At 44.8% G+C, this 26,877-nt stretch overlaps 1 protein-coding gene across 1 annotated transcript; it reads left to right on the top strand.

Annotated features, from left to right (window-relative positions):
* The first annotated feature begins 8 nt into the window (after positions 1 to 8).
* On the top strand, positions 9 to 19,279 carry Med17 (mediator complex subunit 17). The gene is made up of 12 exons (XM_027410838.2): positions 9 to 383; positions 2,254 to 2,420; positions 4,470 to 4,689; positions 5,883 to 6,019; positions 6,100 to 6,184; positions 7,930 to 8,082; positions 8,948 to 9,078; positions 9,945 to 10,129; positions 14,491 to 14,628; positions 16,330 to 16,447; positions 17,559 to 17,718; positions 18,749 to 19,279. Exons 1-12 carry the CDS (start codon positions 140 to 142, stop codon positions 18,958 to 18,960), a joined length of 1,950 nt encoding a protein of 649 aa, XP_027266639.1. The 5' UTR covers positions 9 to 139; the 3' UTR covers positions 18,961 to 19,279.
* The last annotated feature ends 7,598 nt before the right edge of the window (positions 19,280 to 26,877 follow it).

The raw sequence follows: 26,877 nt of genomic DNA, 5'->3' as shown, positions 1-26,877 counted from the left end.
TTGTGGGGAGGTTTTGAAAGGCTGGCTTCCGTCTGGGCGGCAGAGAGCGGCTTTCGCCGAGTGTTGGTGTCCAGTCAGTCTCTCACATTCCCTACGCGTTTCTGCGTCTTCGCCGTGTGGTCCGCAGGCCGCTGCCAGCATGTCGGGCGTGCGAGCCGTGCGCATCAGCATCGAGTCAGCCTGCGAGAAACAGGTGCAGGAGGTGGGCCTCGATGGCACCGAGACGTATCTGCAGCCGCTGTCCATGTCCCAGAACCTGGCGCGCCTGGCGCAGCGCATCGACTTCAGCCAGGGCTCGGGCTCCGAGGAGGACGAGGCTGCGGGGCCCGACGGCGACGCGCAGGACTGGGCTGGCGCCGGAGCGGAGCAGGACGACGAGGAGGGTGAGTCTTCGCCCTCGCTGTGTTCTCTGCACCGAGGGTCTCCCCGAGGGGTGGCGAGCTAGGCGGCCTTGAGCCTGTCTGTCACTATGCTTCTCTGCAGCCGTCCCTGTAGACATGTGTTGCTCTAGTCGGGACTCAGGTCGTGTACACCCTGACACGCCGGGAGAAGCGTTCGGCTTTTTTATTACTACAGCTGGAAGCTTTGCGGGGATTTTAGGTGGAGACGGGCGAGTCTTAAATCCGAAACTTTGAGGTGGATGAATTCCAGGGAAACAAAACTGGGAGAGGAATTTGGAGAAGCAACCAGACTGGATTTTAGATTCTCCTTATTATCAAGAGGATTTAAAAAAAAAAACCCACAGTTCTTGATTTGGTGATGCGACAGGATCGGTTTAAGTGGGGGGATGTTCGTGTAGAGTGTGGTAATACAGGCTTGTATTCCTAGCACTCGCCAGGCAGAGGCAGTCAGATTTCTAAATGGGCACAACAGCCTAAATAGTGAGGCACCGTCTCAATACGTTTTTTTTTAATTCGTTTTTCATAAATTTTGTAGAAAATTAAAATACTGTTATTATCCTGTGTCCCAAAGGTAGATCAGCTCAGCAGTTGTGTATCTCATTGGATCCACTAAATCCCCCACTTACAGAAAGAACTATATAGTGCAAGGATGTATTGACATGTCTATTAAGTTGGAGTGCTTTAATGTGACATTCCTTCAGGTCTCCAGATGTCCAATGGCAGCAGGTCTCAGGGTTACAACTCTCTTGGTCATATACTGATACATACATTACGACGAACATAGCAGCAAAATTACAGTTATGAGATAGCAGCAGCGAAATTACAGTTACGAGATAGCAGTGAAGTGATTTAATGGCTGGGAGGGCTCATCACAACATGAGGAACTGTATTAAAGGGTGGCAACATTAGGAAGGTTAGGAACCACTGTCCTATCGTGTGTAGAAGAATGTATGCGAGTGTGAGGTGTCTCTAGGTCATAGTAAATGAAGGAAAGGGTAACAGGAGAATGGGAATGTATGTGTGTAAATTAGCAGGAAAACTTTTGAAAGGGTTTACCCCAACTATTAATAATGGTTATGTCTCAAAAGGGAGAAGAATCAGGCCTCGCAATAAAGGAAAACTTTGACTTTCACCCCCTGGTGATTTTAGCTTCTTTGAGCTTGAAATCTGTAGCGTGAGCGTGTATTAAAAATTAAAAGGAAAATATGCTCTTACAGCCAATAGCAATGCTGGTGTTGTAGGCCATTTGGGGCTTTGCCTGTTTTTTTGTTTGTTTGTTTTGTTTTGTTTGCAGTTTAGAAATCCACTACAGTTATTCAAGTTCTAATGCTGTAAGGAAATAGGTTGTTTTAAAAGCTTGCGTAGGGCTGGGGGGTATAGTTCAGTATTCTGACATGAATGAAGCCTAGGTTCAAAAAGATAAACGTTTGAGTGCCTACCTAAGATATAATGACAGATTTGTCCTGTGGAGATTAGACTGCATTTGTTTTGCTATAGAAGGAATGCTGTGTTAAATGTTAACAGTTCAAGATAGGGTGGTGAGAAGGAGATGAAAGGGATAGTCTGGAAGAAAACTCACTTCTCCTTTTCATATTTAAAAAATAATTTATTTAAATTCATTTTATTTGCATTGGTGTGAAGGAGTCAGATCCTCTGGAACTGGAGTTACAGTTTCCAGCTGCCATGGGGGGGGCTGGGAATTGAACCTGGGTCCTCTGGAAGAGCAGCCAGTGCTCTTAATCGACGAGCCATCTCTCCTCCTTTCTATACTTTTAAACCGCTAAATGTGCTTTCTTCTTTCATTCACTATAACCAGTACACATGTGTTTTGTTTTTCCTTTCTGTTTTTCAGGGTTGGTAAAATTCCAACCTTCTCTGTGGCCTTGGGACTCAGTGAGGAACAATTTGCGAAGTGCCCTCACGGAGATGTGTGTTCTCTATGATGTCCTCAGTATTGTCAGGGACAAAAAGTTCATGACTCTGGACCCCGTTTCTCAGGATGCGCTTCCTCCCAAACAGGTACATGTGGCCTTTAACCAAACAGCTTCTCTTTAAGTCTCAGGACCAACATGTGCGTTTTGCTCCCTTTTATTTTCTTTTTCCTCCCTCCCTCTTTCTCTCTCTCTCTCTCTCTCTCTCTCTCTCTCTCTCTCTCTCTCTCTCTTTTTTGGTTTTTTGAGACAGGGTTTCTCTGTCTAGCTTTGGAACTAGGAACTTGGAACTTGATTTGTAGACCAGGCTAGCCTCGAACTCACAGAAATCGCCTGCCTCTGCCTCCTGAGTGCTGGGATTACCACCACCATCCAGCTCCTTTTATTTTCTTGAAAGATTAAATCCATAAGCTAGAGAGTTGGCTTAATGATTAAGAGCACATACTGTTGTAGGTAACTGGACTTCAATTCTTAGCACCCATATCAGGCAGCTCCAACTCCAGGAATTCTGACACCCCTCTAACCTCTCCATATGCAGACACACATGCTCACATAAAAAAGTAACATTATTTTTAAGAAAGAAGAATTAAGTCCAGGTGAAGGTGCAAGGACTGCACGCTTCACAGGTAAGGAGCATCTTTGAATCAGGCTCCTTTAAGTAGGAACAGAATGATGTGGCCTCTCCTATCTGAATACCAGCCAGCCTGACCCACCTTAGCTAACTGCTGAGGTCAGCTGAGATTGGGGTATTCAGAGCAGTATGGTCGTGAGAAGAGAAGACTGTGGCCTTTTTATGAAACTTACGTGTAGTTTTTTTTTTTTTTTTTTTTTTCCTTTGATAATGCTCCTACAGTCAGAAAACTAGCACTTATTAGACATCATCTGAAAGGGTCGCTACTCAATAAAACACACAATTGATCGTTGTGGTGCACACAGTCTCAGGTCAGTTTTCAACATCCCCAGTCAGTGAGTGTAGTTAGTGTAGTGCTGTGTGACTAACACCAGCCACAATTTATTTCAAAAGTACTTCAGTAGGTTGTGATAAGTATAGAGTGTTTTCACAAGCGGTATCTACTTGGTCATATGTCAGTTATTGTAAGCTGGGTATTGATGTGTGCCACATAGGTGGTGGTTTCTATGCATTGGTAATATCTAAGTGGGGATTTGATATTTAATGTGAAGTGTGAGTGCCACAGAAAGGTGTGAACTAGGTAGGAGCTAGAGGATGGTAAATAAGGACAGGGTCCTGGCCTAGGTTTGTCCCAGGTGGTGTATTGCTGAGTCTTAGTTTCTAGGCCACTGTAGTGATTTTGACTTAAGATCTTTTTGTAAGTTGGCCAAAAAACGGTTACTTCTGTTTTTAAAAAGGTTTTGCAGGGCTGGAGAGATGGCTGAGAGGTTAAGAGCACTGACTGTTCTTCCAGAGGTACTGAGTTCAATTCCCAGCAACCACATGGTGGCTCACAACCATCCGTTATGAGATCTGGTGCCCTCTTCTGGTGTGCAGATATACATGGAAGCAGAATGTTGTATACATAATAAATAAATAAAATCTTTAAAAAAAAAAAAGGTTTTGCAAGGGAAAAGTTTTTTTGGTTTTTTTTTTCTTTTTCATTTTTTGGGTTTTTTTTTTTTTCAAATTCTTGGTATATGTTACTTCACCACCTATTCATTTTCGTCAACATTTATTCATTTTATTTTTGTGTATTATTTGTGTCTGTGCATATGTGTGGAAGGGAGTAGAGGATAGAGGTTACTTTGGGTGTCTTCCTCAGTTGCTCTCTGAATTACTAGATTTTTTGAGTCAGTTTCTTTTTCTGAATGTAAAATTTACCAATTGACTAGATTGAGTGGCCAGCAAGCCTCTAGAATTGTTCTTCCTCCTTGGGACTGGGGTTACAGGTGCACATAGCGTTGCTAGGGTTTATGTGGGTGTTGGGGCTGGAACTCAGCAGGCCTTTATGCTTTTGTGGCAAGCTCTTTGCTAACCGTCATCCTTCTTCCTCTCTGTTTTTGTTGGTTTGTTTTAATTCAAAATTTCCTGCTTGAGAAAATCGGTAGTTTTAAAGTTATCTACAATAATTTGGTTAGAATTATCCAGGTTTGGTTAGAAAACATTCTGGATTGTTTTTGGTAGAGTCCTCAGACCCTGCAGCTGATCTCTAAGAAGAAGTCCCTTGCTGGAGCAGCTCAAATCCTCCTGAAGGGGGCAGAAAGACTGACCAAGTCAGTGACTGAGAACCAGGAAAACAAGCTCCAGCGAGACTTCAACTCTGAGCTCCTGAGGCTACGGCAACACTGGAAGCTGAGGAAGGTTGGAGATAAGATCCTGGGCGACTTGAGCTACAGAAGCGCGGGTACAGATGTGTGACCATAGAAACTGCTTTGTGTGAGCCAAAGACGTAAACTCCTCCCTTTGTGATCATTTCTCAGCTTCCCGGTGGACAGTGCTATTTCATCTCTTTACCTATAAACCAAAACATTCTTGGCAGGGCCTGGTGTCGAACACCTGGAGGCCTAGCACTTGAAGGCTGAGGTGAGAGGGCCAAGAGTTCAAGGCAAGCTTTGCCTACTCGAGACCCTATCTTAAAAACCCCACACAGACTAGTCTTACTATAGTCCTGTGATAAGCAACCTACCATCAGTTTGAAAACCTTTTAGATACATTTAGGAGGGAGTTCAAAGACGGGATGTTGACAGTTCAGAGCTCAATGGGAGATGGCCAAGCATTCCTGTTGCGATGCTGGAGAACAGTAGTAGACATGTGCAAGACTCTTTGTGCCCATGTCAGGCCGTTATTAAAGCACGGCGAGTCAGGGTCAGTGGTCCAGCTCCCATGTGAATCCCACTACAAGATGAATCGGTACATTGTAAGTTCTTTCCCCCAAAACAATTAGGGCAAATATTTAATTTCTGTTTGGGGTGGTCCTTTGAGATTATAGAAGAATTTAGTTGCATTCTTTAACTGCAAGAAGATCCTGAGTATCTTCCCTTGCTAGACAGGCCTGACTATCCACTCATAATGCAGCAGTTACTTAGACTTCCGACCTCACAGAGCTGATTCATGTTAATGTAGAGGAACTGCTGGAAATAGTACTGTAAACACTGTTGATCTATCTTTCTGATGCTGAATTCAGATCTAAGGCACGAACTCATAGAGGCATGGTCATTTTATCAGAACTCCATTAGCGGCTTTTGGAGGTTATATAGTGGGGCCTTTAAGACAGGTACAGGTGTGGCACCACCATACTTGCATAGTATTGCTGATTTGTTGTTTGGTTTTATTTTGACACATGATCTCATTGTGTAGCTCTGGCTGGCCTAGAATTCACTGTGTAGGCCAGGCTGGCTTTAAACTGTAGATTTACCTGCCTCTATCTCTCTTCTCCTTTTTTGGTTTGGCTCACCAGATCGTCCTGTCTCTCCACACGCATATTTCCAGTGGAAAGAATTCTTACTTTAGTGATGTGGGTGTGATGTGTTATATTTGACAGTTTGTGTTAAGTTAATGTGCTGTGTTAATTATTTTTAATCTTTAACACCCAATTAGGCTCTCTCTTTCCCCATCATGGTACCTTTGAAGTGATTAAGAATACAGACATTGATTTGGATAAAAAGATACCAGAAGATTACTGTCCTCTGGATGTCCAGATTCCTAGTGATTTAGAGGGGTCTGCATACATCAAGGTACTGATTAGAGTCTTTTTCAAGTAATTTCTTACCAATTACTCTGAAGAAACTTTGCTAATATTTTTCATGTTGTCTAGGTTTCTATTCAGAAACAGGCTCCAGACATTGGTGATCTTGGCACAGTCAACCTTTTTAAGAGACCATTGCCCAAATCCAAACCAGGTATGTCATCATGTCTAACCACCAGTAAGTCAAACATAGAGAGAGAGGACAAGAGATCTTTGGTGTGAAAAGAATAGGAAGTACAGCTTTAAAAGCAGTGTTGGTGACTATTGAAAATATTTTAAGCATTGAGAGTTGAGAGGAGGGGTGTTCAGAAAGACATCCCAGAGCACTGATATGGGTTTCTCAAAGAACTACCATCTGTTTTGGCTTTTTGAGATAATCTTTGACTTACAATCCTTCTGCCTCAGCCTCCTATGTGCTGGAATTTCAGGCAGGAAGTGCCATGCTTGCTTCTGAAAGTGTACTTCTTATAATTTACCAATAAGCCACTAGTGAATAGCTGTGTGTTTTTGTAGATTGAACTATATTAATTATCTCTGTGTAAAAGAAGTAAGATTTTTCAACCCGTCCAAGGCTGAGGGAATATCCTGAAAGTGGAGACAGAAAGAATGTAGGAGCCAGAGGTGGGGAGGAGTGCCGTGAAGATGCATCTCCTAGGTAGGACCCAGCCATTGCACATGTGCTCTCTGTGGCTGTGGTTACCTACTGCAGACTTGTACAAGATGAGCCCTCACCATTTCACTGTGGATGGGGGAGGGGCTCATGAGACCCCACACCCTTACTGAGGGACTGTAGGCAGTTAATGGTTTCTAGGCAGGGTGTATTATTTTCCTCAGTGGTGTAGTGCTGGGGTCCCTGCAGGCTTTACTGCCAGCAGCAAAATGATCCAGGTGAGGTAAGTATGAAACTTGGTTCATCTTGTCTTAGTCAGCTGCCACTGGTTCATCTTAGTCAGCCAACAATGATTCAGACTTCTAGAGTCTGTCACTGGGTTGTTTATTTTCACCATATTTAAGCACAGCACAATTTTGGAAAAAAAGTTTTCTGATAACAATTAACTCTTTCTTCTGAGTACAGCAAAGCTTAAGATATGTTCAAATTGAAACTCTTTACAAAGTACATCTGGCTTCTTCCTTAAAGATGGGTTCTGTTGACTCATAAATAGTGCTCAAGATAAAGGTCTAGGAAGAATGGCTGAGGTGAACATGATAGCGTGTGGGTGTTGAAACTGGTCTGGCCCTGAGATAACATAGAAGTCGCTTAGGCTGTTGTAAAGTACAAGTGACATCCTCATAAGGATGAGTTTATGGACTGAGAGCAATGCTCAACATATAGAGAGAAAGGGTCTGGGATACACAAAACATAAATTCTGGGGGATGCTGGCTCTACAGACAGCAAAGGGTCACAGGCTGTAACAGTACATCCTTACCCAGCATTTGGGGAGGAAGGCAGGTAAACATGTCCTTCCTTTGAAGAGACAAGCTTGTGTGTTTGCTTTTCCTGGCTTCTCCAGAGCTTATCTATGTGTGCAGGAACCTTGACTCCTCTACAGTGTAGCCACGATTTGTTGTCTATATTCCTGTAAGTAATCTCATGCTCAGTAATTGCAATCTCTTTCCTCTAAATCATTTTATCTTATGCTCACAATAGCCCCCCCACACACACACACACACACACGGGAAAGAGTAGGAGAGGAAAGGGTTAAGAGACAGTGGTGAAAATGAAACAAAAGTTTGTTTGCATCTGTCCAATTGTCAAAATAATTTCAAGTGAGATGTTATGTTCGAGAAAAGACTATACCAGTATTATGAACCTTTGATTATGAAGTCAGGTTATCATTTGTGCTACTGTGTACATAATATGGCTGGACAGTGGAATTATACATGCCTTCTGTCTTTCAGGCTCCCCCCATTGGCAGACGAAATTAGAAGCAGCGCAGAACGTTCTTCTTTGTAAAGAAATTTTTGCACAGCTTTCTCGGGAAGCTGTTCAGATTAAGTCTCAGATCCCTCACATTGTGGTGAAAAACCAGATCATCTCTCAGCCATTCCCAAGTAAGAGCAGCCAGCCTGCTGAGGCCTGTGAACAGAACTTCATGGTGTGTGTGTGCTGTGAGAGTGGCAGCAGGAAGAGGCTATGCTGTGTGTCAGGGTGGTCAGTGAAGCTGTGGGGCAGTGGGGCCACCCATTCTGTTCTGTGTCCTGAGGGTGGCATCTTGGCCTTTCACAGTATGTTAAAAACATGTGGTACTGTGGCTTCAGACAGCGGCAGCTGCTACCAGATAGCATTTTCTTTCAAGGATGCCTTTTCTAAATAAGGTACCAATTTAAAAATACTTTAAATATTCCTAATTTGTAGAAATGAGACTTGTTCAGAAGCAGTAAGCCTTCACCTAGAAATCCATTGTCATTAAACTGTACACTTGGTCGAGGCTGTGGTTCTCAACCTGTGAGTCTTGACCGTTTTGGGTTTCATATCAGGTATTTATGTTACAACTCATAACAGCAAAATTACAGTTATGAAATAGCAATGAAATAATTTTATGGTTAGGGGTCACCACAATATGAGGAACTGTATTAAAGGGTAACAGCATTAGGAAGGTCTAGAACCACTGGTTTAGGGTTAGAATGGAACAGTTTTTCCCTGTTGCTTTGGGGAGCAGGGAAGAGAGCCTGGAAAAGCTTGTTTTTAAGATTTTGTGTTTGTAAAACCAAGAATTGCACTTTCCCCAGTCTTGAGTGCCACATTATAGTGTGTGGGATCCAGTTGTCTGGCCTGTGGGCGTTTATCATGGGAGCAGAGATGCTCACATGAGGCAAGTTGAGAGGACCTTGAGAATGCGCCTGATTGTCCTTTGTGAGGTTGGTCTCAGTATCCATTCTTGGCTTATCTGCATCTATCCTGCCCCTCTGTACACAGGCCTGCAGCTGTCCATTTCCCTGTGCCACTCCTCAAACGATAAGAAGTCCCAGAAATGTGCCACGGAGAAGCCAGGCCCAGAGGATCACCTCTATGTCCTGGAGCACAACTTGCACTTGCTGATCAGAGAGGTAACAAGTCAAGTGCAGCTCTGCAGAGTGAGCACTCCACAGGCCTCTCCACTGAGTCAATAACTTGCAGCAGTGGCGTGAAAGAGCCTGCTGTGTGCCAGGGGATTCAGAGATAACCAGTGCACGTCCTTGCTCCTAGGATATCATGCAGCACCGGAACATACAGCAAGTTCTGGAGTTAGCTTGGGAAGCATGTGCCACTGGACAGAGAAAGGATGGCTCTGTCCAAGGGGGGAGGCCTGAGCTGCACAGTATGTCTTGCTTTGAGAATCTTTATAGATGAATATATTCCAGCTTCCCAACCACCAACTCCCAAGGTGGTGATCAGTTGGTCATAGTAGTATAAAAGCTTGTTTTAAAAGGTTTTTCAGACTGACGATTTCACTCAGGGTCAAGCACTTGCTTAGCATGAGTAATGCTCTGTTCAATCCCAGTATTACATGTTTCTAGGGGTTCTGCCAGACAGTCTAGGACAGTTGATTAACTGTCTGATCATGAATGAGACTTAATGAAGAATGCTTTGTAATTTAAAACCTTTAAGATAAAAACTGCAGCTCAAAGGAGCCCTCCTCTTTAGAGACTTGAGTCATGCCCATAGCTACTCAGTGCCTTTATCTCTGAATAAAGACGATGATGATTTTGAGGCAGGGGCTCACTATGTATGTAGTCCTGGCTCACCTGTATTAACCTATCTAGACCAGGCTGGCGTCTTCCCTGAGTACTGAAATAAAAACATAGCTACCATGTCAGAGAGGATTACTTTTTATTTATTACTTTATTTCCAAAAATTTGAGGCAAGCTTTGATTAAACATTTTTGTCATGTTTACTACTAGGTGCTGGTTATTAAAGTGGCTTTTTTTGTCAGTTTCATAAACAGACCTTGAGTTCCATTGTGATGCCTCACCCAGCAAGTGCTCCTTTTGGCCACAAGAGAATGAGACTTTCAGGTCCTCAAGCTTTCGATAAAAATGAAATTAATTCAATACAGTCCACAGAAGGACTCCTAGAAAAAATAATTAAACAAGCCAAGCATATTTTTCTGAGGAGCAGGTAAGAATGAAGAAAGTTATTGCTTTTCTGTGACATTGAGTCCTTTTTCCTGTTCTCTTTTAACATATGTTAATTCTGAGTGTATGTAAAGTTCTTTCCCCCTGGGAGAAAGCGGCTGAGAGTAAGATTCCAATGATAGATTGGGTCCTCTCCAGTGTGGGGCCAGATCCTGTCACTAGCTGAGTGCTCCCTTTTGAACACCCTGAACCAGTGCCACCAGTTGACCTATAGTCAGCCAAGAAAACAACTTTTCTCCTGGTTTTGTGTTTTGTTTGGCAGCCCATTCTTTAGGCCCTTATTCTCACATGTTGATTTAATTGTTTTTTTGTTTTGTTTTTTTGCTTTTTTGAGACAGGGTTTCTCTGTGTAACTTTGGAGCCTGGCACTCTCCCTGGAGACCAGGCTGGCCTGGAACTCACAGAGATCCACCTGCCTCTGCTTCACGAGTGCTGGGATTAAAGGAGTGCACCACCAGCTCCTGGCCCTGATTTAATTGTTACTGGGGCAAATAACATTAAAGCTGTTTCCACTGATGAGCTGGTTGAGGCTTTGATAATTTAGGGTGTTAGCCCAAAGTTGTGTTAACCCAACCAGGCCTTGCTTTTTCTGTTTTGAGAAGGGTTTCACTCTGTAGTCCTGGCCTTAAACTGACAGATCCACTTGCCTCTGCCTGCATGCAGCATTAAAGGTGTGCACTGGCACACCCAGCTTTGTTGCCCATCTTTATGCACAGTATATGCAGAATAGCTGGGTGTGATGAGAGGGAGTGCATCTTGTTGGTCTTTAAGGACTGCTCTCTCTTTCATTACTATAGCTGGTGGGGAGGTCTGTTTCTACTTGATGATCTTGCCCTGAAAGTTCTGTAGCATTGTTGTTTAATAGGTGATATTGCTGATGGATATCTCAATTTTCAGTGTCTTCTTACCATTTGTCTTGGTGATGTTATCTAAGGGTGCAGGAACAGGTTTGTTTTCTCTGTTGATCAAAATATTAAATGGCAGGAGGACTGGAGAGATGCCTCAGCATTTTTTTTTTTTTTTTCCGAGACAGGGTTTCTCTGTGGCTTTGGAGGCTGTCCTGGAACTAGCTCTTGTAGACCAGGCTGGTCTCGAACTCACTGAGATCCGCCTGCCTCTGCCTCCCGAGTGCTGGGATTACAACGCCCGGCTAAGATGCCTCAGCGGTTAAGGGCACTGGCTGCTACTCCAGAGGGTCCAGGATCAATTACCAACCCCCACATGGTAGCTCACAACTATCTAACTCCAGTTCCAGGGAATCCTGCACCTTCACACAGACATACATGTAGACAGAACACCAATACACATAATTGTAAATAAATCACTTTTGTTTGTTTTTTTAATAGGTTAAACAGCAGGAAATAAGTATTACCAGAAATCTTGAGTGTTCCCAGCAGAGCCATCTGGTGGTACCTGGGAACCAGGGTTCCCTCTTAAGATTAGAGCAAACAGTTTACTAGTGTTTAAAAGAGAAACCCCGGGGTAGTGAAGCTCTAGATCTCCCAGCTGCCTGGCAGGAAGGAGAGAGGAGAAGGAACAAAGGTATGCAGTGAGAGGTTGGAGATTTAGCAAAAGAACAGAGATGTGCAAGGCGGCTGTTAGGAAGCCAGAAGCGCACAAGCTCCTGTCAGCACCCAAAAGAAAGAGACAGAAGAGAAAGAAATAGTTATATCTTTCTGCGTCGGGCCTGAAAAAGATGGGTAGACCTAGCTAAACCTCAAACTTAGTAGTGACTCTTAGAGATTGTACCAGGGTGAAGAAATTGTGGAAAAGAAAATCACATATTATCTTAAGGTAAACGTGCTTCACTTCCTAGGGGTGATTTACCAGCTAGTTCCCTGACCTGCCCCTCTGAGTTAACCTTTCAGGAGAGAGACAAGTGTTTGTCTTCTCGAGGCAGGTTCCACTCTTTATACTGAGTCATTAGGACATTAGCTTATGGTTCCAACAGGAGTAGAAACCTGGATTCTTCAGCTTTTAGTAAACTAAATTAGGAAGATATTTTAAAGTTCTGTGATGCAGTGCAAGGAAGGTGGGGGCCTAGGGTGGAGATGGGTTTAAGATGCAGTTTAATTACTGCCATGTCCCTCCCTGAGTGTCCGTGGCCCTCCATTTATTCCTTGTTTACTGTGGGTATAAATAAAAGCCTGGTCTTGGGATAAACTAAGTAACTTGTGCAGATACATCTTAGAAACACTGAAGTGTTGTGACTGGAGTACTGCTTTCCTTTATGGATTTCGATGGTAATCGGTAGATATTGATATGAATGTATTGTTAGTCTTAAATTTTCTCATTGACCATAAAGTCAAGTATTCTTTGAAATGTGTGAGGCACACAGAAAGAACCATTACTGATCTCAAACAGTAAGGATGCTGTTTATAGACATAATGGTGAACTCATCTGCAACATGTGTAATGCAGAAAGCACTTTGTGTACTTGCTGCCACACCTGAGGGTCATTAATGTGCTGGTGACGTTTTACATCTGTTGGTGTATTAATGATTTTTTTTTTTTAAGGCAGGATCTTTCTAGTCTATGTAGACCTGGCTCTCCTAGGCCTTGCATGTAGATCAAGCTGGCCTTGAACTCACAGAGCTCTGCCTACTTCTATCTCCTGAGTTCTGGGATTAAAGGTGTACACCACCATGCCCAGCCAATGGTGTTACTTTTTTTATTTCGTTTTGCAGTGCTGAGATCAGCCCTGTGCATGTTGAGCAAGTACTCTCCCACAAGACTACACCCATAGCCCCAGTAAGATAGGGGCTTACTGTAGACCTTAGGCTGAACTCAGGTTTGCTTTCCTCCCGCCTCCTCTTCCATAGGCACAAGACCCGCCTTCCCTCCAGTGCTCTCCTCCTCCAACCTCCCCCTCCCTCTCCTCCCTCTCTTTCTCCCATCCTTCCTCCCTCCCTCCCTCCTTTAAAAACAAAAGAAAATTTAGAATTGTAAAATTTTAATCCTTAGTATTACACATTTTTCTAAGTGCTTCTCAAAGATATTTTAGTAGTTGTGTAACATACCATTAGACACAAGTTCCATGATTTATTTCCCCAGTTAGTTGCTGAGGGGTGTGTGGATATGTGTCTGTGTCTGTGGCTACAGATTAAGCCTGGCAGGCAAGCCTCTGGCACTGAGATGTATCTAGCAAGTTGACATTGGCTGAGCAGAACATCTTCATACACCTGCCTGCTGGGAGATCTTGAAGGAAAGGAAAAGAAACTAGAGCAAACCATGTCCAAGTGCCTCTTGAGCTGGTCTCCTGTGTTCTGTTTCCCTGAGCATCCTTCCATTTCTGATAAAGTACTAGGGTCAGACAGAAAATGAGAACTAAGGCCCTTTGGCCTGGTGGGTTCAGTTACTGTATGCTTTGGATTTAAGCACTTAGGTAAGGTAAGGAGGATTGCTGCTTCAGAATTTTGTTTCTGGGTTTGGTCTCTGAAGGTAAACCCCACACTGTTCCTCAGTTTATTTCTGTAAGAGCCAGGGTAAATGCTTAACCTGTTTTTGAAGCTGCTTGTAGTGGGGTAGTCCTACAATCCTACCACTTATAGAGGTAGAGGCAGGAGGATTAGGAATTCAAGGCCAGCCCTGGCTACAAGGGACCCTATCTTAACCCACTCCTCCTCATTAAAAAAAAGGTGGGGGCGGAATTAAGGCTTTCTTAGGTAACAGAGCTTACCCAAAGCCAGGGAAGGCACACAGTTGTGATCTCAGCACTCATGAGGCAGAGACAAAAAAGAATCATAAGTTCCAGGCCATGCTGGGACTACTGGGGGGATAGACTCTTCAAAGCAAGATAAAAAGAAAAGCCAGTGCCTGCCAAACACATGGCAGGGCTGGTCGGGAGAATAGATGATAATGTTCTTGATATTTAAGCGTAGCAAGCATTGCTGATTTTCTTAGTGGGTGTTGTTTGGATTGTGCCCAAGGCTCTAGTTTGCCTTGATTGTGATTTTAGTAACAACAGATCTGGGTGTCCCAAATCACTTGTTGCCAGAGATCAGGCACTAACTTCTGTGAATGGTGCATGACAGATTAGTACTGGGAAGTGTCTTGCCCTGAGGCTCTAAGCTTACATGAGCAGGACAAGATGAAAGGAGTTGAAAGGGAGCCAGCCTGTCAGGATGATGAGAGGTGGTATGTGAGTGTGTGTTGTGTGCAAAGCTGAGACCAACGCAGCAGTGTGTGCAAAGGCTCCCAGATCAACTCACCTGTCTAGAAGCTTCACCCTTCAAATGGTGATACCATCAAAAGTAGGCAAAAGAAAAGAAAATTTTTAGGTTTTTGTAAAATTGATGCTTTCATTTATATAGTGATTTTTAATTTTTAAATTTTTCTTTTAAAGAACTGCTGCAACCATTGACAGCTTGGCAAGTCGAATTGAAGATCCCCAGATCCAGGCCCACTGGTCAAACATCAACGACGTTTATGAGTCCAGTGTAAAAGTTTTAATCACATCTCAAGGTTATGAACAAATATGCAAGTAAGTGTCACCAATAAATCACAGGGGTAGCTGCTAAGGTGCTGGTTGTATCCTTTTCCAAGGCCTCTATAAAACCTCAGGTTTTTATTGGCTAGGTTGTCATGGAGTTTCCATAAATTATATTACCTGTAAAGTGTTTGCAAAAACAAGAGGTAAGGGGCTGCAGAGATGGCTCCGTGATTTAAAGTGCTCTTCCAGGGGACCTGAGTTCTGTTCCTAGCACCCACATCAGGTAGCTCACAACTGTCTGAACTCTAGCTCCAGGGAGTCTTAGATTCTCTTTTGACTTCCAGGGGTACCTGCATATACATTGCGTACACACAGAAATCTTTTAAAAAACACATAAAATCTGTTTACAGTTTTGTGTTGAGCCATATTCATAGCTATCCTTAGCCACATGCAACCTGTAGGCTACAAGTTGAACATGCCTGGGTTTTAAAGTGAAAAGTGAATCCCAACATTGAGCAGAAAGCCACCTCACTTGCTGAGACACTCTCCAAGCCTGTGTGTTCTTGCCTAGAGGCTGTGCAAGTCTAGTGTATCAGGTGTGAGTTTGTCCTCCAAGCCTGCACAAAGCAAAGTCTGCTCAGGGCAATCTGAGTTTGTAGGTTTCTCCTGACTTGGTGTTGCCCTTGGTTCTGATCCATTAGTTGATGATTGTACCTCTCAACCAGGTTGACCATTGTGTGTCTATGAGAGTGTGGCATAGTTCTTGTCCTGGCATTCTTAGGCAGATGCTTGGGTAAGGTGTATGGCTCAGAATGCTTGCTTGGTGTGTACAAGGCCCTGGGTTCCTATCCCAGCATTGCAACAAAAAGAAGTGTGTTTTAGTTTTGATCCCCAACACCTTATAATAAAACTGGTTGTGGTAGTATACACCTATAATCCCAGAACTTGGGAGGTGGAGGCAGAAAGATTGCAGTGAAGTCAAGGCCATCTTGGGCTTTACAAAACAAGAGCCTGTCTTTTAAAACTGCAATAAAAAAGATACAGCTGCAAGCCCTGTTTTGGTCTGAGCCATTGTATCCTTCCTGCAATGGTCTGAGAGCCCTAATCCTGCCTCTCCGGGCCCTGTAAGTGCTTAGATACTAATTTAAGACAGAGCTAACTGGCCACTGTGAACAAAGCACTGTGACATGCAAAGGCACTTCCCTGTGGTGGAGGAGCAGAAGGTCTGAGTGCAATACTAATTTTCAGTGTGCCTGTTTTATAACAATAAATAAGCATAAGATCCGATCCAGAAAGTAGACGTATGTGATGTGAAGTAACAGAAGGGAGTGTGTTTCACATTTATTTCCTTATTTGGGGGGTTGTCGTACATGCATGCCATGGCGCTTGTGTAGCGGTAGAGGACAATATGGAAGTAGGTTCTCTCTGCCACCATGTGGGGACCGGGGATTAAACTCAGGTCCTTAGGTTTGGCTGCAAGAGCCCTTATCCACTTCTTGAGTCAGGGCCAGTCCCACTTGGCGGATGGAGGGTGCTGCTGCATACATGTCCTATGATGGCTCCAACTAGCCTGCTGTAGAGCAGGTGCTGGAAGTCTGCCTTAGATCTCATTCAGTGGAAGCTAAGAAAAGACTCTCCTCTTTATAACATAAAAGTTAGTTTAGGTTGTCAGAACTGCTGTCATCTTTGTCCATGCTGTCAACATGACGTAAATATCCTTGGGATTGTACAGACTAGAGTGTGTGTCTGCAGGTCCATCCAGCTGCAGTTGAACATCGGTGTTGAGCAGGTGCGTGTCGTGCACAGAGATGGACGGGTGATCACATTGTCTCATCAGGAGCAGGAGCTGCAGGATTTCCTTCTGTCTCAGGTCTGTTGCACACTGGGCTTTCAGTTGGAGGTTTTGTTGTTTTATTTTTGTGATAGGGTCCCCTGCCTCTGCCTCCTGGTGGCTGGGATTGCAAGTGTGTAGCACATGCCTGGCCACACTTCAAACCTAAAGTCCCTTGTTTCATTAGCGGCTTAAAGAGCAAGTTGAGCAAGCGATAGCTGCAACGGTTATAGAAAGAGAAACCATTTTTTCTGCCCTGTCACTTATTTCCAGTACACACTTTTGGTTCATCTTCTGTTCTGGTTTTATTTGCACTTTCTGTGATGCAGTAAAAGATCAGTTAGCTCTGCAGCCAGCAGGGTTTCTGTCTTTCCTGATTGTCGTCGGGGAATAAACCCTTTTAAGAGTGGGGAAGTATTAGCCCAAGGAAGCCAGAGAGAAGAAGATAGATGCAAACTACATCAGCCACTATCCATAGTAACAAGTGCAGTGATTTAGTCTTTGGCCCTGGAAAAGGTCGCTCATGTGAAAGGGCAGTGTTGAGTGTCTCAGAATGGCCTGTCTGGAGACCAAGGTCTGCAAGTGGACAGGGACCAGGGAAAGTGCTGCTGCTGCCCTGGTACCGCTCACTGTCTTTACTGCTGGTGACAGAGTGCATTCCACCAGGGTGAGAATGAAGAACAGGCGGGATGCTGTTTACCAAGGGTCAGCTGACCATGTGAGTGGAAGGCACAGTGATAGCCTGAGGTCAGTAGTCTTCTCACCTTGGGGGCTGTAATGTAAAACAAGCCACTTGACCAGATGAGCAGCTTTTTGTCATGATATTCAACTGATCTAGCCATCCTCACAGGGACAGTACCAGGAGGACAAGACCTTACCATTATGCTGGCTGCATTAGGTTGCCATTACCTGAAGCCACAGAACATAGTAAGCTAATCGAGTCTGCACTCCAGCTGCCAGTAGACACAGACAGACTCTACCAGGCAGCTGCAGTTTCTACACTGGGAGTCGGGGATCTACCCTGCTCTCTAGTAATCATATCACACAGGAGAATCCCTCAAATTTGAACCAGAGGTTGAAAACCCCAGGAAATTTAGGATTACATCAGATCACCAAAGTGTGTCTGTGATTCACATCTTCTCTTTCTCAGATGTCCCAGCACCAGGTGCATGCAGTTCAGCAGCTTGCCAAGGTTATGGGCTGGCAGGTCCTCAGCTTCAGTAACCATGTGGGACTCGGACCCATAGAGAGCATTGGCAATGCCTCTGCCATCACAGTGGCCTCCCCAAGTGGTGACTATGCTATCTCAGGTACTTTCCATTGCTTCAAACGGGGGTAACTCTAACATTCTACTTTAATAACTAAACGTGAGCAGAAGCCATTTATCTCTATTCTGAGCTAATATGTTTACACTGCTGCTATCTGATATTATTTGATACTCAAGACAGGAGTGTGTGTGTGTGAGAGAGAGAGAGAGAGAGAGAGAGAGAGAGAGAGAGAGAGAGAGAGAGAAAGAGAGAGAGAGAGAGAGAAAGAGAAAGAGAGAGAAAGATAACTTACTAAGCAAGCCTTCTGTTCTTAGAACTAAGATGATTGATAACTTCAAAGGGCCATCTTTTAAATCTTACCTGCATCAGTTAAAACTTCATTAAAACCAAGCTTTCTTTTCCTTTTTTTTTTTTTTTTTTTTGGGGGGGGAAACCAGGTCTTGGGTGTAGTTGAGGCTGGTTTCAAACTCTGTAGCTCAGGCTGGCGTTGAGTTTGCTTTGTAGTCCAGGCCAGCCTTGGCCTTCCTGTCTCAGCCTTTGAGGACTGAAATTGCAGGCATAGGTCACCACACCTGACACATCTTGCTTAATTTTTATACGACAAATAATTCAGAGATATTTAAATCTTCTTAGAGTATATGTATGAGTGTGTGCAAAAATTTATCATTTGGAGAACTGACAAGTCGGTGTAGCAGGTAAAGGCACTCACCACCAAGCCTGATGACCTGAGTTTGATCCCAAGACCCACATGTGGTCAGAGAACAATTGGAAACTGTCTTCTGACATCCACACGTGCATATACACATGTATTCATACATACATATGCATGCACAAATTGATAAATAAATTTAATATTTTGGAACTGAAACACACTGCCCTTGAACTTACTGTGTAGCCCAAATTAGCCTTCAACTCCAGATCCTGCAGACTGCACTTCCCAGGTGCTGGGGTTAGGGGTGGGTGCACCGCTATGATCAGCTCCTGAAACACTTGTTAATGAGATTGTCTCAGCTGGTGGATAGGTTTCTATGCTTACGGAATGAAGTGTACTGATGTTTGGTTTCCTCAATAGTTCGTAACGGACCTGAGAGTGGCAGCAAGATTATGGTTCAGTTTCCCCGGAACCAGTGCAAAGACCTTCCGAAAAGTGATGTTTTACAAGACAGCAAGTGGAGTCACCTCCGTGGACCATTCAAGGAGGTTCAGTGGAACAAGATGGAGGGCCGTAATTTCGTTTATAAAATGGAGCTGCTTATGTCTGCACTGAGCCCCTGCCTGTTATGATTTTCTCCAGAACAAGTTCCAGAAACATTGACTTGGATGTTTACAGACTATTTACAAGCACAAGGGAGAAGTGTCTTCCATATAAGTACTGGCGCTCCAGTCCTTCACAGGAACCCTGTGGAGAAGTCAGCAGCTGGCATCCTCTCACTTTATAAGTGACGGGTGCTTTGAAGGGGAAAAGTTTATGTACAGTTGTAGAATGCAGTATGGGGAGATGTAAAATAATACATTTTTTATACAGTGAACCTGAAAACATTACTAAAGGGCTTGAATTTGCTTTTTAAAATAAAAAGAATCCTATCTTTGATGTTAACATAAACTTTGTGTTTAAAATCTCCGAGTATTTTGTGATTTTCTTACAACCATATAAGCTGTGTTTCAAAACAACCACTCCTACTGTTTCTTTAAAAATCACTGAAGATGATCCTATGACATAGATTCACTGAGCACACCAGGCCATTTCTTTGAAGTTTACTGAGATCACCCACAGGAAGCAGTCCTCTCCAGCATCAGGGCTCTTGGGGTGTTTGGGAACTGAAGTGCCTTTTACCTGGGTCAACAAGAGTGGGTTAACTTATACAGAGAAACCTTGTCTCAAAACCAAAACAGGTTAAGAACTTCCTCAGAAGGGAGCATGGAAGGAGACAGGTGCAGTCTAGGGCTTGCTTCTGATTAGTCTGTTTGCCCACTTAGGTGGCCTATCTACTCCAGACATTCCCACCCCTGCTCTTGATGCTTCCTGATTCCTGTTAGTCTTTGACATCCTCAGCAGAAAGAGGTCATCAGATCTTGCTTTTTGGTGTGAGTTTTTGCTTTGTGTTGTGAGGCACAGTCTTATTCTGTATCAAAAGTTGGCCTTGAATTTATGACAATTCTGCTCCAGCCTCTGAAGTGTGATTCTAGACAAATGCCAAGTGTGGGTGTTTTTTCACCTTGAAGGTGTTTGACTCAGTGCCCTGCCTCAGTTTGTACAGAATCCAAAAAACCTACTATGATACAGTCTCTGTGTTCCCTGTTAGTGGTGACTAAGTCTTGCTTGGTAGAGCTGACTGCAGTTGACTTGAGATGTGACAGTCTGAGATATACAGGAGACAGGCCAAATGTGATGGCACACTAGGGAATTGGGGACAGGAAGATGAGTTCAAGGTCAAGGTGGTCTGCATGAGATTCTGTTTGGGATTAAAAGCATTTGTCATCACCACCTAGCTGAGATTCTGTTTTTTAAAATGTGACTTATAGCTGGGCGTTGGTGGCACATGCCTTTAATCCCAGCACTCGGGAGGCAGAGGCAGGCAGAGTTCGAGGCCAGCCTGGTCTCTAGAGTGAGTGCCAGGACAGGCTCCAAAGCTACACAGAGAAACCCTGTCTCGAAAAAACAAAAAAAAAACAAAAAAAAACAAAAAAAGGATTTAGTAAAGAGACATGAGAGACATGAAGTGCTGCCGAGACACATCAGGAAGAGCAGCTCGTGTACCACAGAGTCAAATCTGACTACACAGCTGTGGGCTGAGATGTAGCTCAATGGGCGAGAGCTTGCCTAGCATACATGAGGGCCTGGGTTCAATCTCCAGAATTACAGGGAGAAAACAGGTGTGTGTGATTGAGTGTGTACTGTAATGTATAGACATGTTCATATGTATATGTGTAAAAAGATTGCCAGGGTCCTGCCTATATTGATCCTACGCCACGGAGGTCATCTATTCTGGACTGATGTCTTTGAGGCTGCGATCAGAACCAGCCAAAGAGCCCAGGTCCAACCCTGAGTTGGGGAGTGTGATCAGGAAAGTCCTAGCTACCCAACGGTGTTAAGGACGAGACAGAGACATCTTGTCATCTCAGGAGGGCTCTCAGTCCATACTGGAGACCACGGTTTATTTCAGCATCATCTTAAATAGCTTTCCAAAAGCAGGGGTACTCGCAGAAGACATCTCTTATCATGTATATAGGGCTGACTAGGAAACACAGGCACTCAAACCCTCAAACATTCCACAAGGGCACATCTCAAGATGGGTGTGGGTCCACCCAGGGGCCTAGATCTATTGTTACACTAACTAAAAGCCATTCTCCACTGTGGCCAAGCCATTTGGTGGTAACCAGCCAATATCTAAAAGACAATGGGAAATTCAAGCTCCTGGAATAGAGCTGAGGCCTGTATCTGAAATATCATATTCAATATTTGGGCCCCAACAAAAGATACTGTTCCTTCTGAGAAGTGAAGAAGAGGGAGAGCTGTCACTGTATTAGAGACTTTTGTATCCCATTTGACCTTTCAAAAGCATTATTGTTGCAATTAAAGATTGATGAACCAGGCACACCTTTGGTTCCCAACACTCTGGAGGTAGAGGTGTTAGACCCCAGGAAAACTCAGGCCTCCGGGGTCTAAGCCCAAGACCTCGGTCACCCCAATCACCAGGTGGATTCGAAAGCTTGCTTTATTGTTGTTTAACGAGCTAATCCCATGTTAGCTCGGGTCTTTCACCCACCCGCCATGGCAGTTGGCTAGCAAAGACTGCTCGAAGGGACTGCATAGAGATCTTGTAGGGCAGTGTAAGGGGAGTGTCTAGGGGTACTCACAGGCTCAGGATTGGTGTGCCTCCAGGCTTGGAGGGCTTGCCCTATGTTGATTGGCCAATTGGTTGTTATGGTCCAAAGGCCCTCCCAGGGTGGTTGCTATGCTCTGTACGTCATTGCTGTGCACTTGTCGGTAAAGCACACCCAGAGCTGTAAAGCATACCAACACCAGCTAACTTCTGATTGGTTCCTTGCCATGAGGCAGGGATCTGACTTTCTAGTGACTAAGACAAGGTCAGACAAGCACGTGTTCAGCTGTTATGGCTGCCGGAAGGGGCAGGCATCTGACCTTAGTGACCAAGACAAGGTCAGACAAGCTGTTATGGCTGCCGAAATGGGGAGCTGGTCCCTTCATTGGCAGGTGGATCTCTGTGAGTTCGAGGCCAGCCTGGTCTGCAGAACAAGTTCCAAGACAGCCAAGGCTGTTACACTGTAGGAAGCCGGTTCCTGTATTATAATGCTGCCTGAAGACACCAAGGTGTGAATTACTTCACAGGCGCCGGGTTATCTCCATTCCTTTGATCTCTGCCTATCCCGTGGCTCATTTTAGCCTGAGGAGCTAAAGCCATTCATAGGGTAATACGTCCCAGGCGGCTGGTCAGCCTTTTATAAGGGATGGTTTTCTTGGTTCAAATGTCTCCACTCTGGTAAAATGCATTAAAGCTTGTCTGCAGAAGGATCCGAGTGTCCTGCGTGTATTTCTTGCTGGCGAGGAATACAGAGCGGGCGCGGGACATCTGGTGCCGAAACCCGGGAATTGTTAACATCTCCAGCACCTCGGAGACCCCTTGGCTACAAGGCGGATTCAGAACTACAGGATGGTAAATTCGGAGAGGTATGATTTTTCTGGACTTTGGCTACAATCTTAAAGAAGTCCAGAATTACATATCAGAAACCGAATGTAATGAGAGAAATTCGGAGAGGTATGATTTTTCTGGACTTTGGCTTGGGAATGTTGCTATTGTGGGAGGTTAATATAGAGGCTTCTATGCTTTTACTAGGAATCTTAAAGAAGTCCAGAATTACATATCAAAAACCGAATGTAGTGAGAGATGGGGCGCGCCTAACAATAAAATATAAGAAAAAAGGACCTCCCGGGATGTCTAGTGACATGGGAGTGTATGTAAGAAGAGAAACTACAACATATAAGAAAAAAGGACCTCCCGGGGTGTCTAGTGACAAGGGAGTGTATACAACAACAAATAAGAAAAAAAGACCTCCTGGAATGTCTACTGACAAGAGAGTGTATAAAGCTTTAAATCTTAATAGCTCTGATAACTCTAAAAGCTCAAGAGATAAAGTTTTAAAAGGAACAGCTCAGCTGGATGAGGGAGAGACAGAAAAGGAGGGAGAAAAAATGGGGAATGGCCGGTCACACCCCGGTAAATTTAGGAGAGATGAGGAACCTAGCCTCTGCCCTACAACGAAACTGGAAGCCTTGGAGCTGAGCAGCTCAGACTCTGAGATTTTAGACTCTAACAAGGAAGCAGAGCTAGAGGAGGAGCTGCCAAAAGTAAAAACAAATATGAGGCCATCGCCTGTTAATTCAGCGGGTGTACTTCTATCAGCACACCCACTATTTGGAACCGACTCCTTCTTACCATCAGAGGAGCGGAGAAAATTACAGATGGCTTTCCCAGTCTTTGATAGGGGAAAAGGCCATGCCTGCTATTCAACACTTCTTAAAGGCCTAGAATGCCTGGGGCTTTAAAGCCTCATTAACATTAACGCTGGGGGCCATACCGAGGCCAAGCGTCTCACCTCAAAAACTAAAAGGCCAAAAGGAAATGGTAAAATGGAAAGATATCTTAACTGATTTTTGGAAAGGCCCGGATCCTATTCTCATAAGATCCAGGGGAGCGATATTGTGTTTTCTCACAGGATGAAGAGAATCCCCTGTGGATCCCAGAAAGATTCAACCTAAAGAGCCTCTGCAGACCTTCAAAAGTCGAAACTCCACCCTCTACCCCCGGGAGTTGAGAGCCGCTATTGTTATCCAGATTAACTCCTGCCCTTGGCGGAGCGATTGTCTCTACTTAAGGGGTGGGGGTAATTGTTTGATGCAGCCACTTACGAATTGCTGTTACTTCTTTGGCTGGCATGTAAGCTCCAGGGCTCAAACCAAGAGATCACCCAAGCGCTTATATTTTGGCTACTAGCAATAGGCCGCCGGCCAGACAGCTCTTACACACCCGGAGCCTAGGCTCATTGCACAGGGTAGAATGTCTGGTTTGTGCAGCCCCAAAGAGGGATGCTGAGCATAGGCATCACACAGAGTTGCCTATTATGCAGGCTTCTCTGGGAGGTACGTTGACCTGCATAAGGGTTACCTGCCTTGAGAATTTCCCTTTCCCAGAAAAACGGCAGAGGACAGGTCGGGAGTACTTCGGGTCAAGCTGACAGCCTGATGGTGACTCTCGTACACAGTCTTAATGTTTGATTTTGGGAAGGTCAACCCCTGCCTCTATCCCTCAACATATGGGTGACCTATTTGCTTGTAATAATATAAAGCCTTTTCATTAATTAATAAAAAAAGGGTGATATGTAGGAAGCCGGTTCCTGCATTATAATGCTGCCTGAAGACACCAAGGTGTGAATTACTTCACAGGCGCCGGGTTATCTCCATTCCTTTGATCTCTGCCTATCCCGTGGCTCATTTTAGCCTGAGGAGCTAAAGCCATTCATAGGGTAATACGTCCCAGGCGGCTGGTCAGCCTTTTATAAGGGATGGTTTTCTTGGTTCAAATGTCTCCACTCTGGTAAAATGCATTAAAGCTTGTCTGCAGAAGGATCCGAGTGTCCTGCGTGTATTTCTTGCTGGCGAGGAATACAGAGCGGGCGCGGGACATTACACAGAGAAACCCTAATTGGGGGGAGGTTCTTGAGAGGCAGGGGAAATCACGAGTCCAGCAGCTGTGCTCTTGTGAAGGATAGGGAGCTGAGATGGTGCTCACACACAGAAGCTCACACATGGGCAACCCATCCCTCTTGTGCATGGAAGTTGTGCTAACAGTAATTTTTCAATTAGTTCTAGAGGTGTCTGATGTCTGGAAACAGCACAATTCTGATACAAGAAAGCTGGTAACAGCTGGAGGAGTCTCCACTGTGCCAGCACCCACTAGGTTGTCAAAGCAACTACATCTGAGACACATTCCTGGAGCTGTAAATGAAGGGACCAGCTCCCCATTTCAGCAGCCATACAGCTTGTCTGACCTTGTCTAGTCACTAAGGTCAGATTCCTGCCCTGTCGGCAGCCGTAACAGCTGAACACGTGCTTGTCTGACCTTGTCTTAGTCACTAGAAAGTCAGATCCCTGCCTCATGGCAAGGAACCAATCAGAAGTTAGCTGGTGTTGGTATGCTTTACGGCTCTGGGTGTGCTTTACCGACAAGTACACAACAATGACGCACAGAGCATAGCAACCACCCTGGGAGGGCCTATGGGTCATAACAACCAATTGGCCAATCAAAATAGGGCAAGCCCTCCAAGCCTGGAGGCACACCAATCCTGAGCCTGTGAGTACCCCTAGACACTCCCCTTACACTGCCCTACAAGATCTCTATGCAGCCCCTTCGAGCAGTCTTTGCTAGCCAACTGCCATGGCGGGTGGGTGAAAGACCCAAGCTAACATGGGGTTAGCTCGTTAAATTACAATAAAGCTTCATGCAGTTTGCAGCAAGCTTTCGAATCTGCCTGGTGATTGGGGTGACCACGGTCATGGCCTAAGACCCTGGATACCTGAGTTTTCTGGGGGGTCTAACAAAGTAAAGCCCCAGTCCCTAGAGGCCCACAGTGATGTAACTGAGACCATCTCAGACATAACCAGAAACAACACCAGTGAGGAGCAGATGCAGTGAGGTAAGGTTCCTAGGGCATCTTGGCCAATGCAGGGATGTAGAGACAAGGCCTGAGGAGAGCATCAGAAGGACTGGAGAAATGTAACCTTGGGCAGAGAAGGTGGCAGCTGGAGTGCCAAGGGATGACCAGGGCGCTCTTTAATACCAGAAAGCTGCCACATGAGCATGGCCTACATCTCTGTGGTTCTCAGTTCACACTTGGAAGAGACACAGTTGACAACAGGGCAAGGTATGCACCATTGAAGGAGGGGCATGACAGTCTCCTAGGCTCACACTTTCCAGAAGGAGCAAAGAATCACAGTTAAAATTTTGGAGGTACACTTTTCAAAATGGTCTTCTGGCTACAACACATGGGTTTTTTTGTTTTTTTTTTGTTTTTTTTTTGTTTTTTTTTTTTTTTTTTTTTTTTTTTTTTTTGTTTTTCGAGACAGGGTTTCTCTGTGTAGCTTTGGAGCCTATCCTGGCACTCGCTCTGGAGACCAGGCTGGCCTCGAACTCACAGAGATCTGCCTGCCTCTGCCTCCCGAGTGCTGGGATTAAAGGCATGTGCCACCAATGCCTGGTGGGTTTTGTATTTCTAAGTGAGAAAATATGTTGACAGAACCAATGTAACCATGGTTAGGACCAATGTAACAAGGTTAGGGACTGATGTAATGGTTGGGACCAATGTAGCAAGGGTTAGGACCAATGTAACAAGGGTTAGCACCATTGTAACTATTAGGACCAATATAACAGTTTGTGCCGGGCCTTGGTGGCTGGCCTTTAATCCCAGCACTCGGGAGGCAGAGGCAGGCAAATCTCTGTGAGTTTGAGGCCAGCCTGGTCTCCAGAGCGAGTGCCAGAATAGCCTCCAAAGCTACACAGAGAAACCCTGTCTTGAAAAACCAAGAAAAAAAAAAAAATGAAGGGACCAGCTCCCCATTTCGGCAGCCATAACAGCTGAACACGTGCTTGTCTGACCATGCCTTGGTCACTAGAGGTTAGGTGCCTGCCTCGTGACAAGGAACCAATCAGAAGTTAGCTGGTGTTGGTATGCTTTACAGCTCTGGGTGTGCTTTACCGACAAGTGCACAACAATGACGCACAGAGCATAGCAACCACCCTGGGAGGGCCTATGGGTCATAACAACCAATTGGCCAATCAAAACAGGGCAAGCCCTCCAAGCCTGGAGGCACACCAATCCTGAGCCTGTGAGTACCCCTAGACACTCCCCTTACACTGCTCTACAAGATCTCTATGCAGTCCCTTCGAGCAGTCTTTGCTAGCCATCTGCCATGGCGGGTGGGTAAAAGACCTGAGCTAACATGGTGTTAGCTTGTTAAACAACAATAAAGCCTCATGCAGTTTGCAGCAAGCTTTCGAATCCACCTGGTGATTGGGGTGACCGAGGTCCTGGGCTTAGACCCCAGAGGCCTGAGTTTTCCTGGGGTCTAACAAAAACAGCTATCTGACCAGGGGGTGCTGGCACACCCCTTTAATCCCAGTGCTC

This window comes from Cricetulus griseus, chromosome 4, assembly GCF_003668045.3.
Source record: "Cricetulus griseus strain 17A/GY chromosome 4, alternate assembly CriGri-PICRH-1.0, whole genome shotgun sequence".
In the NCBI taxonomy this organism is placed as follows: Eukaryota; Metazoa; Chordata; class Mammalia; order Rodentia; family Cricetidae; genus Cricetulus; species Cricetulus griseus.
Note: the sequence above shows the minus strand (reverse complement) of the source record. Positions and strands in the feature narration are given on the sequence as shown.

What these genes read in the sequence shown, in the direction of transcription:
- Med17 (XM_027410838.2), top strand. Translation starts at nt 140, where the DNA reads ATGTCGGGCGTGCGAGCCGTGCGCATCAGCATCGAGTCAGCCTGCGAG. An exon ending in GGAGCAGGACGACGAGGAGG is followed by an intron (nt 384 to 2,253) that starts GTGAGTCTTCGC and finishes TCTGTTTTTCAG; the next exon opens with GGTTGGTAAAATTCCAACCT. An exon ending in ATTGCCCAAATCCAAACCAG is followed by an intron (nt 6,185 to 7,929) that starts GTATGTCATCAT and finishes TCTGTCTTTCAG; the next exon opens with GCTCCCCCCATTGGCAGACG.